The sequence below is a fragment of the Stenella coeruleoalba genome (assembly GCF_951394435.1).
Source record: "Stenella coeruleoalba genome assembly, chromosome: 2".
Lineage (NCBI taxonomy): Eukaryota > Metazoa > Chordata > Mammalia > Artiodactyla > Delphinidae > Stenella > Stenella coeruleoalba.
In genome coordinates this window covers 28596613-28609404 of record NC_137147.1, presented here as the reverse complement: position 1 = coordinate 28609404, position 12792 = coordinate 28596613, and the positions used below count along the sequence as shown (strand labels likewise).

At 36.9% G+C, this 12792-nt stretch overlaps 1 protein-coding gene across 8 annotated transcripts in view; it reads right to left on the bottom strand.

Annotated features, from left to right (window-relative positions):
• Positions 1-12792, bottom strand: part of NUMB (NUMB endocytic adaptor protein) — a 176915-nt gene that overhangs the window by 64080 nt on the left and 100043 nt on the right. For all 8 annotated transcript variants that reach the window (XM_079906221.1, XM_079906226.1, XM_079906224.1 and 5 more), the window contains one exon: positions 2518-2658. In XM_079906221.1, coding sequence (XP_079762347.1) covers positions 2518-2643 — 126 coding nt within the window. In that variant the 5' untranslated portion in view covers positions 2644-2658. The remainder of the gene's footprint in view (positions 1-2517; positions 2659-12792) is intronic.

Sequence of the window (12792 nt, the reverse complement as noted above, 5' to 3'; positions counted from 1 at the left end):
ATTTGCTTACCACTTAGCATCTGTCTGGCACATAGCAGGTATTCAAAATAATTTACCAAATATGTGAATACAGATCTACCTTATTCTTACTTTAAGTGTCAAAGAATTCCCCATAATTGATGTCATAATTTCTTTACCCAATCCCAGAATGATGGCATTTAACTTGTTTCCAGATTTTTACTATTATAAACAAACTGCTAGAATGATCACTCATGCCAGTGTATATCTATGGATGTACTTAAACGTAATTCTTAAATGTAAAATTGCTGGTCAAATGAAAAGTGCGTTTAAAATTTTAACTGATATTTCCAAATTGTCCTCCTATAAGGCTGCAAAGTATCCTCCAAGCAATCAACAATGTGTAACAGTACCCATATCGATATACTTTTTTTTTTTTTTTGCGGTACGCGGGCCTCTCACTGTTGTGGCCTCTCCCGTTGCGGAGCACAGGCTCCGGACCGCAGGCTCAGCGGCCATGGCTCACGGGCCCAGCTGCTCCGCGGCATGTGGGATCCTCCCGGACCGGGGCATGAACCTGTGTACCCTGCATCAGCATGCGGACTCTCAACCACTGCGCCACCAGGGAAGCCCGACTTCGATATACTTAATACTCAATTTGTATAATCAAAATGAACCTACTGGGCTTCCCTGGTGGTGCAGTGGTTAAGAATCCACCTGCCAATGCAAGGGACAGGGGTTCGAGCCCTGGTCCGGGAAGATCCCACATGCCACGGAGCAACTAAGCCCGTGCGCCACAATTACTGAGCCTGCACTCTAAAGCCCACAAGCCACAACTACTGAGCCTGTGTGCTGCAACTACTGAATCCTGTGTGCCTAGAGCCTGTGGTCCGCAACAAGAGAAGCCACCAAAATGAGAAGCCCACTCACTGCAACCAAGAGTAACCTGTTCGCCGCAACTAGAGAAAGCCCATGTGTAGCAACAGACCCAACACAGCCAAAAATAAATAAATAAATTTATTTAAAAAAAAAAAGAACCTACTGTTTGGCTGGGTGTGGGGTAATAGAGAAGAGTGTTAGTTTTTATGTAAGAGAGGTGTTTTGTTTTGTTTGTATTTTAATATCATACTAAGCATTTAAAATTAAATATTAAGTTTATTATTCCTATAAAAGAAGTTTCAGGAAATGAGTTGCGTAGACAAAGCTAAGTGATTAGGAAAATGTTTCATTATTGACAGACTGTGGATAATTTGTGTATTTTAAAAATCATGTATTAATTTAACCTATAGATTCTCAAAAGCACTTTTCCTGTCATATTGATTGTTTTTCTTTCTGAGACTTTAGTCCATGTTTCAATCATAGTACTGAGGCAGTAAAAAGGAGCAGAAAATCACAATAAGCATATTCACACATAAGAATATACCAAAAAATAGAGAAAAATGCTAACACTTTATATTAAACTAAATTTTTTTCTTCAAGATATTAACATTTTGTTGTAGTTCCTTCTATTTTTTGTCCTCATACTTAATACATCTCATAGCATGTTTATACTATTAATTGCTTCTTTTCACTAAGCAGTATAGCATGTACGTTTATTTCTTCCATGACCTTAAATACAGACCCTTCTTCTCCAGTCTCAAGTAGCAGTAACAAAAAGCACCTGCACGGCACCCGCTTCCCTAGATCTTCACTATGTTCTTAACCTCTTTAAGCTTCCTTTTTCTGATCTGACAAATGACAGCATTAGTTTAAATGACCTCTACGTGATTAAAAGTTACAAGATTAAAGAGGAAATTCCTTCTGACTTAACTCTTCCCATTTAAGCTTTTCTAGAACATACCAGGCCTGTATTTAAGAAGGCAGACGCCAGCTTCCTCTGTCCCACCACTTAGTAAGCATATCCTGTTGAAAATAATTTGATTCTTGTGATTCTTGATAATTCAGGACTTTTAGATATTTCAGGATTAGTATTCTCATCAGAAGTGATCTTGGGACTGCCCTGGTGGCTCAGTGGTTAAGAATCCACCTGCCAATGCAGGGGACACGGGTTCAAGCCCTGGTCCAGGAACATCCCACGTAATGCAGAGCAACTAAGCCCATGCGCCACAACTACTGAGCCTGCGCTCTAGAGCCCATGAGCCACAACTACTGAAGCCCACACGCCTAGAGCCCGTGCTCTGCAACAAAGACAAGCCACCACAATGAGAAGCACAGGCACCGCAATAAAGAGTAGCCCCCGCTCGCCGCAACTTGAGAAAGCCCCGCACGCAGCAACGAAGACCCAACGCAGCCAAAAATAAATAAATTAAATTTAAAAAAGGAAGTGATTTTATTTGTAGTGATTCCAGATTATATACAAGAAATTCATATTTAAATATAAAGAGAAAAATCATTAATTATAATCTGTTTTTCTTCTTACTAATGCTATCATTGAAGCAGAATAAAAAGGGATTAGCTTTTAGAGTGTTTTCTTTTAACTGTCCTAATTAATGGAATTTCACATATAATAAACTGTCAATTCTTTTCCACATCTAGATTTATAGAAACATGAGCTCTTACCTTAACTGGGAAGCTACATTTTCCAGTACGAACTCCTTCTTCATCTGTCTGCCACTGATGTGGACGACTGGCCTCTGGAACATAAACATCTTTCTTTCTCCTAAAACTTTGCCGTAGTTTATTCATTTTAATTTTTACAAGCTGTAAAAGAAGTATGAAAAGGAAGTTATTACTTTCTCACATATTTAAAGTTTGGATTACCGTCCTAATAAAAAACTAGTATTCCAAATTAAAGGTTTTGTTTTAGGGGGAAATGAGCAATTAGTATACTTCCTCTTAGAGTAACTCTAGGTTCAAACAAACAAATCACTTCACTTTTTGAAAAGACAATTATAATGCTATTCTTGTAAAACAACAATAACCTGTTGTAGGATCTGAAGAGATGTTATTCTAAGAACTTTCAAGCACTTTAACTGCAATAATCCAATGAGTATTCCTCCTGATCTACCTCTCAAATCCATTCTAACTCCTGAATAAGGAAATGTGTACCTGTAGCCAAATTATAAACTGCTAACAATTTTTGAAAATATTCTGAAAACTTTGATCCTTATTAAGAAAAAAACATTCTGGAACACTGAAATTTGGGGATCTTTTTGGCTTACTATCAGAAGACACTAAGCAAAGCAGGGACTTTAATAGCCTTTTGTAAAAGATATTTTATAAAAAGAAAGTTTCCTTTAAACATACTTAAAGAAGAAAAAGTTCTAGGATTACATTATTCTAAAGAAGAAATTTCTTGCAAGTAGTATGACATCAGAATGTACTTTCATATTCATAATAATTACAGATATGAAAGTAATCTAACAGTTTTCGATCACAAAGGTCCAAGTCTCATCATTAACTCTGTAAATTTAAAAGTATTAAACTACAGTCAGTGTTTTTGTTTTGTTACTGGAAGAGGCACTTCTCTAATGCTTTCAAAGGTACAGTAGAAATCACAAAACTACAGGGAAGGAAGACTTATCTGATAAGAAACAATGGAGCATTTAAGAGCCAATGAATAAACATAATGATTAAGTGTCCCTTTATAGGGCGAATCTCAAAATCTGAAACCAATACCTTCAGTTTTCTGTTAAGGAGCATTGCTCATTCTTTCCATGAGGGATTTAAGCACCTCAACCAGCCTAAAAAAGAGATCCTAACTTGAGAAAATGATGTGACAAAGCTATATAGAGGAAACATCTTCTCTGTCAGGAGTGTTAAATAACAAGGGATGGAACATTAATTCCCACATTAACAGCAATGAAAGATTTGAAAATCAAAGTTTGCATTCTGAGGAAAAATCATTTTGTATTTTAAAGTTCATAATGCCACAGCAGAACTATTACCAAATTAGCTAATTTACACAGACAGGCCAATCTTACCACACGTTTTTCTTAAAAGGTAAAAATTCTGACAGATGAATGGTAATGTAAAAATCTCTGGATTTTCTAAAAATCAATTTATTATTTCTCAATTCAAAGTTGATTTATAGAGATGAGGTAGATATTAAACAATCAAAGGACTCGACAAAAGGTAATCCATCCCTTTGCCTTTAAGTAGATCACTCATTCCTAAACTACCTTAAATGACAGCCTACCTTAATCTAACAGACTTCCAAAAAGAATTCCATAACCTTCCTTGATAATACATCCTGTCATATACTTTCATATCACATTTTTAAAATATACACAAATACAAATATAAGAAAATAAAAAGCACCTATATCCTTGCTCAAGTTGGCACCCTAAGAATCTTGAGGCAAAAAGCCTATATGATTCCTTTCTTTTTAATTTCTTTCTCTTAGCAAAAAAAGACTACACACACCTATCCAGCTGGCCAACCCAAACACCTGAAAGTCATCCCCACTTCTATTCTTTCTCTGACCAATACCTATGGATCTTACCTCCTTAGTATATCCTGAATTAATTCCCCCACCCACCACATCGGTTCTACTATCCTCATTTTTGCTTAAATCATTGCAAAACCTTAACAACTTAATGGTCTCTTTGCTTCCAAGAGAGGTCCATTCTGATCTGTTCTCCTGACTACTGCAAGAGTGCTTTCTAAAATACAAATCTGACCATGCAATTACTCTGCTTAAAATCCTGCAATTGCGTCACATCACTTTCAAGATAAAGTCTAAATTCCCAAGCATGGCAAACACAGTCCTTTTTTAAATCTGGCTTCACTCACCAGCCCCATTCACATGCTAAGCTCCAGCCATATGAAACTACTTACAGTTCTCCAAACAAGGCATGCTATCTTTCAGAGCCTCTGTACATGTTCCTTCATCTGCCTAGAAAGACCTTTCTCTATTTGCTTCTGTTGAAGTTTACTCATCTTTAAAGAGTCAGCTCAGAGTCTTCATAGAAGCTAGCATTTTTTCTGACAAGCCCCTATCTGGTCTACGTCCTTGCATTTCACGTGATTCCCATGAACACCCTCCAGATAACTCTATTACTCTACTCCTCAAGACTTACAGCAATTTTCTATTTCCTTTATGGTAGGCTATATCTTGTTTGTTTAAAGTTATTTGTTTAAATAGTACCCCTGCATCTAATACACTGCCTGTCATATATATGGCATACTATAAATTTGAAGAAATGAAAGATAAACCCCATCGTATTAGATGATATTTACTAGGTAGGATAAATGTAGACATGTAAGACCAGAGAATCATCGATGTTGGAAGAGACTGCATTTAATAGTAGGCCAACCTCCCACTGACAAAGGAACTACTTTGACAACTTTCCTTAGAGGAAGACATCCAACCTCTGTCTAAATAGCTCTATTACAAATTTATTTGCTCTTGGGCAGCTATTTATTGTTGTACCACTCTACTGACCAATAAAACAACAGACTGGAAGTGTCAATTGGTTTGGGGGGGTCTAAATATCATGTCACTTTCAGTACTAAAATGCTTTGCAATCAGCATTTCTACAAAGAAAATTACGTGTCAGTGATTCTTGAACTATGCATTAGGTAGCCCTAGGATTTCCACAGAGGAGTCCCCAGGACCACCAGTTGTTTGGAAGGGAAGAGAAGGTTAGAAGACTAGACAAAACTCTCAGGAGGAGCTTCAGGTCCCTGTCACAGCTTCAAACAGACAAGCTCCACTTTCTCTGATTTACATGTTGGGGTTCCATGTAAAAGTTTAAGGAAAGGGTTTCACAGCCAGAAATTTTTGAAAATTAGTGATATTAATTATAATTGTTCTAAAATGAACTTGGCAAAGTGAAAATACACAATGATAGTATCTTGCTTGTTACTTCTTAATGAGTAACTACCACTGGCCTGTAAAATAATCTAGCAATTAAGATAATAATTAATACAGGGAAGAAACCAAACATTCTGTTTTCAAGTAATCTATGTATAATGATTTTGCTTACAAAAAAAAAAAACAGATAATAAGAAAAAAATAAAAAAAGTTAATTCAAAGTAACGTTTACTATTGGTCCTCAGAAAGGTCGAACTTTACTCCCAAATAAAGAAAATCATATCCCTTATGACAGTCCTGGTTGAATACAGGTAAAGAATATATTTTTGTAACTATAAAACCTGAGAACCAACTTATTTTGTCCTTTCTAAATTTTTAAAAAATGAAATCCCCATTCTACTAGAATTTTCAAAGGTCACTAGGTACAACTTAATTGCCAAATTCAGAAAATCTTTTCACAGTTCTCATTCCTTAAATGCTCTGCAAAATTTGACACCACAATTCCAGCTCTCCTTTGTACACGTGTTTCCTCCCTGCCTTTCCCTGTCCCCATACTCTACTCCTCTGGCTTATCTTCTTCACTTCTGTCTCTACTGATGCCTTTGAGGGCTTCCTCTACTTTCTCCTACACATTGAGGGTATTCCCCAAATATCAGTCCTCCACTGGTGTTCTCTGTGCATTATCACTCTTGGAGAAATAATCAACACAAACTATTACCCCAACTATGATCATTTCCTAATTGTACTCTTAAGTCTTACTCTCTTACTCAAATTCCTACATTTGGGTGCATCAACGCTGTCTCAATCACATTAATTTAAAGTTAAATCATCACCTCTGGGCTTCCCTGGTGGCGCAGTGGTTGAGAGTCCGCCTGCCTATGCAGGGGACACGGGTTCGTGCCCCGGTCCGGGAGGATTGCACATGCCACGGAGCGGCTAGGCCCATGAGCCATGGCCGCTGAGCCTGCGCGTCCGGAGCCTGTGCTCCGCAACGGGAGAGGCCACAACAGTGAAAGGCCTGCGTACCGCAAAAAAAAAAAAAAAAATCATCACCTCTTATCTCCTATTCCTTTGGTCTTCCCCCCTCTGACCCAAATTGTTTGGGTCAGTAAAAACTGTTTGAAAACTTACCATGTGCTGGGCCCTGTTACTAATGCTAGTGGATACAGAAATTTGTAGGACAACTTGCCTTTTGGTGGCTCTCTTCCCTTATAAAAGGTTAATTTCTGCACAATATGGGGAATGGAATAATACTACTATACACAGTATGGCCTAGAAGCAGTCTAGGTTCAGGAAACATTTCCTGTAGGAGATACTACCTGAGTTAAGTTTTAAAAGAACAAACATTAGCCACATACTGTGTAGAGTAGGAGGGAAAAGATATTTCAGGTAGAGGCAACAGCATCAACAAAACACAGATTCAGGAAACCTATGAATTAACTGACTCAACATGATGTAACTGTGCTCCAGGAAAGTATTTTGCCCAAAATGAAAATGATAAGACTGTAAGCCAAGCATTAGCTTCACTGTGTCAGGAAAGTTTTACAAACTAATTTATCTGGGCAAACAATTTGTACATCAGGGCAAACAGCGCTCCTGACAGGATAACAGACTGCTTCAAGAACCTTTTCTTGTTAAGTCCACTAATTTTAAATATTGTGTCACAAACTTTGCCCATCCCAACCAGTTCCCCACCTTGAAGGACCTGCCTTAAACCACATGAGTCCAGATCTCAAAACCCTAGAAATACCCTTTCCTAACTTCCCCTAACTAGCAAGGCTCTGTCAAAGTGGTGCTCTCCCTTGCTGCAGTAAGTTTAATAAACTCAGCTTTGCTTGATCAACAGGACTCTCTTTATGGGGAAAGTCAAGAGCAGGAATTTATTACAGAAGGTGAGGAAGAAGGAGAAATCCAAATATGACTCCTAAGTTTTAGGCCTCAGTAAACTGGATAGATGAATTCAGCAAACTGAATTGTTGAATTTGAGGGGTCTGTTTATAGGGCTTCTAGGTGGAGATATGTATAAGCCTGAAGTTCAGGGAAGAGATCAGGGCAACCATAAGCAGTCACGACAGGTGAAACTTTTCTTGTGATGATCTCATTATTTCCCTATTTTTCCTAATAGGAGTTAGGATACAGTAAGTAGAATTAAACCCAGCACACTCAAACATGAATAAATAGAGGCGCACACACTATATAACTGGCCAGTATGAATTAACATAGCCATAGCAGTGATTAAGTTTTTGCAATGCTTGCATTCTAGATAGTAAACAGCCACTGTGCTGAGCCCCTAGCCTAGCATCTACCCCTTGACCGTCCACAATCCAACAACTGGTTCAGCTGAGTAGTAAGGCCAGTGAATGTTTTGATTGGTCAGTAACAATGTAAGTCTGATTCCAAAAGTCTCATCTCTCTCAGGCAGAGTTGCTGGCTTCCTACAGGGTCCCCAAAGGGTTGGCCTGCCTTCATGTGCCTCTGCCCGGTCCCAGGTAGGCACAGCAAGGATGATACAACAGTACTCACCAGTCCTCCACCCTGTCCACCATGGTCCTGAGTGTTGGCCCCCATCGTCACATGTTCCCCCAGTGAAATGTGGAATAGACTTGTTAGGGGAGACAGTACCTTCAGCAGTGATACTAGCTCCCCAGTAGTCAAACAGACTAACTCTTCATTAGGCTGGATAAAAAAGCAAGACCCAACCATGTGCTGCCTACAATAAACCCACTTAAACCTAGAAAAATGGTACAGATGAACCGGTTTTCAGGGCAGAAATAAAGACACAGACATGGAGAACAAATGTATGGACACCAAGGGGGGAAAGTGGTGGGTGGGGTGGTGGTGGTGGTGTGATGAACTGGGAGATTGGGATTGACAATGTATACACTGATATGTATCAAATGGATAATTAATAAGAACCTGCTGTATAAAAATATAAAAATAAAATTCAAAAATAAACCCACTTAAAATATAGAGACACAAATAGGTTAAAAGTAAAATGATAGAAAACAGTATACCATATTAATACAAGTCAAAAGAAAGCTAGAGTGGCTATATACGCCCCCCTCAATAAGTAATAGAGTAAGTAGGAAGAAAACCATCAAGGATATAAACAGCAAGACTTGAACAACAGTTATCAACCAACATGACCTGACTGACATTTATAGAATATTCCACCCAAAGACAACGGAATATACATTCTAATCAAGTGCATGTGGAACATTTACCAATACAGAACACTTTCTGGGCCATAAAACAAGTCTCAGATTTAAAAGGCTTCAAGTCACGCAAAGTATGATCTCTGACCACAATGGAATTAAATTGCCAAATATTTGGAAACTAAATAACACATTTCAAAATAGCCCACCGGTCAAAGTAGAAATCGAAAAGGAATTTAGAAAGTATTCTGAACTGAATGAAAACAAAATATATCAACATTTGTGGGATGTAACAAAAGCAGTACTTAGAAATTTATAGCACTAAACCGGTGGTTCTCAACCGGGGGTGGGAAGGGCAATCTTGTGCGTTTGGCAATATCTGGAGGAGACATTTTTGGTTGTCACTAGGGGAGATGCCACTGACATCTCATGGATAGTGGCCAGAGATACTGTTAAACATCCTATGCATAGGCCAGCCCCTGACAACAAAGAATTATCCAGCTTAAAATGACAATAGTGTCACTACTGAGAAACCCTGCACTAAACGTCTATATTAGAAAATAAGAAAGGTCTTACTTAAAACAATGACCTTAGCTTCTACTTATAGAAACTAAAAGGACAAAGAAATGCAAAGTAAGCAGAAAAAAAGGAAATAGTAGGAATCAAAGCAGAAAACAATAAAGTAGGAAAATAGAAACATAGAGAAAAGGAAACCAAAAGCTGGCTCTTTGAGAAGATTAAAAAAACTGATAAACCTATAGCTGGACTATTTAGGGGGAAAAAAAGATACAAATTACCAAGATCAAGAATGAGAGAGGTGTTGTCTCTAATATTCTAGATATTAAAAATAATAAGGGAATATTATGAACAAGTTTATGCCCATAAATTCAGCAACTCAAATGAAATGAAAAAATTCCTTTAAAGTTACAAACTTTCATAGCTTATTCAAGAAGAAATAGATAACCCAAAATAGTCCTATATCTATTAATGAAACTGAATTTATAGTTTAAAATCTTTCCACAAATACAACTCCTGGGCTAAACAGATTCACTGGTGAATTCTGCCACACATTTAAGGAAGAAATCATACCAATTCTACACAAACTCTTCCCAAAAAATTGAAGAGGAGGGAATATTTCTCAAATCATTCTATCAGGCTAAGATTACCTGACACCAAAACCAAACAAAGACATTATTTAAGCTTCTTAAATAGATAGACCAATATCTCCCATGAACATACATAAATTCTAAACAAAATTTTAGCAAATCAAATTTTAAAAATACATTAAAAATATATCATGACTACATGGGAGTTTTTCTAATAAATGCAGTTAGTCAACATTTGAAAATCAATCAACATAAGTCACCTTATTAGCAAACTAAAAATGTCCCTGTTAATATGTAAGGTTATAGCTCATGACAAACTGTACCTTTCCTTCTCCGAATTCACAGATTATATACTGAACTGAGATTTTTTTTAAATTGGTTAAAATTCAACTAATTATAAGCATAAATTCTTTTCTTTCTCTATCTCCCATAGAGTTCATATTTAGCCCTGACTTCTTTGTGATTTCTAGTCTTGTACTTCCAATTCCAATTCAAATGTCTCCAAATCAATTTATCTTTCCTTTCAAACAAGCTCTTCTTCCTGACTTCCCTATTTCTATGTAACACCTTTACATCCATCAAAGCTTTGAAATAAGAAGAGCATACTCTAAGATTCATCTCTGACACTTTTTCATAATTCTTCCATACCAAGTCCATCAACAGGTGCTACTGGATGGGAATAGGTATCAATATCTCTGGTATTCAGCCATTCAGCATTTCTATTCCTAATTGCCCTGGCAGAAAAATCACTTCATCCATGAACCTCTGCAACAGCCCCTGGACTCCAAGTCCTCTTTCCTCTAATCTCCTTACATAGTTGTGCCAGATTAATATTTCTAAAATTCTTCCTTGAATGTGTTAAAAAACTGTTGGGCTGGAAAAACGTTGGGTTCAAGTTGTGGAGGCTCCTGAATGCCAGACTCAGACATTAAACTTCAGGATCTTCAACAGTCCAGCCTTGTCTCCCAATGCTTTCCTGCATAATCCTATGAAGATCAGACCTTTCAAATATTCTGTGGCTTTCCCACTTCTTTCTCTTTCTTCACCCTATATATTCTACTTGTAATATTTTACTTTCCTCCTCATTTAACTAAAATACTATACTAGGGTATGATAAGGAAGCTGATTTTAAAATAATTTTCTCATGTAATAGATGTGACTTGTAAAGAACAGGAAAAACAGAAAAATCCAAAGAATGAAATACAAATGACCTGTAATCCCACTAAGCAGAAATAACCTCCATCAACATTTTAGAGTTTTCGCCTTTGTTTTTCTCTGTGCATATATGCTTCAATTTTTTCTTTTTATAAAAGAGGGATCACATGATATCTTTCTCTCAGCAAGGCAAATTTGAAAATCTTTCCATCCCTTTCAGAGTAACATGCTTTTATTTATAATCTAGGTCAATAATTCAGAGAAACAAGAATTTTATGCTAGTTATAATCAAAACTTCATATTTAAAAATGAAGAAAAAAGTTTCAATTTATTTGAAGACAAAATTTATTTTTCACTCAGCACCTAGTTCATTTATTTACATTAATTTTAAATTATATATAAAAGACCTCAAATATTTTAATTAAAATTCAGTCACCAAGTATTTATTGACTGCCTACCATGCCATGCTGCAGTAACCAATACAGAACAAAACCCCTGCCTCTATGAAGGAGATAGACAGAAAATAAATAGCCAGATTATTCACAGTGGTGTGCTGACTGACAAGATCCAACTGTCAAATTTTCAGCAAGTTTGTGAACTGGGTGCTAAGCATAGCCTTTATTACAAATTAAATTATAATTATATGTTATAATTATATGTTACATAACTTATATAAGTTACTTTAAAACAAAGGTAAAAACTCATCACTTCCTATTCTTTTTAACTACATTTTACTATTATCTATGCTCTTGGGGTTATTTATGATTTTCTATCTGTAAGGTAGAAATACTATCTAATGCCGGGCTATTGTACATCTCTTTCCAACAACACGTTCAGTTCAGTGACTTCATGTTGGTAACTTGAAATCAGCCATGGTGGAAGTATTCACACTACAGAATTTGGCAAAAACTACCAATCACTGCTTGACTTATTGTTCTGTGATTGTCTAGATCTAAGAAACTGATGGAGAAAATGTTAACATGCAGATTGAACTTAAAAGTGTGTGGTGTCTATAACCATTACATTATGAATAGCACAAAAATTTTGAGGAAATATTCTTCCATTACTTGAAAACTATTATCCGATTCAGCAAAGAAGTCTCTTACGTCAATGACAAATGAGTGAAAATTGGACACACATTTTCATTGCTTCACTTTCATCTTACTAAACAAGCAAAAATATCAACCATCATTCATGTTGGAACTATACTTGGAGAACTAATTGTGAAACATTTACCCGAACACCACCACTCTGTGGTATGTTAGAGGTGGTAAATGCTATGCAGAAAAAGATGAACAGGGTTAAGAGAGGGATTAGAAGTACTGGAGGCAGGGATGAAATTTTAAACCAAGAAAGTAACACTTGAGCAAAGAATTGAAGAAGGTAAAAAAGTGAGCCATGCAGTAGGATGAGCGTTCCAGAAAAAGAAAATAATTAATGCAAAGGTCCTGAAGGGATAGCTTGCCTAGAGTGTCTGACAAACAAAAGAAGGTCTGTGTGTCCAGTGCAAAATGAAGACAAGAGAATAGGAGAGATGAGACCAGATGGGTTATACAGGACAAAGTAATATAGGACCCTGTGGGCCAAACACTTTAGTTTTTCCTCTGAGAGAAATGGGGAGCCACTGAAGGGTTCTAAAAGGAAGCACCTATATTTTACA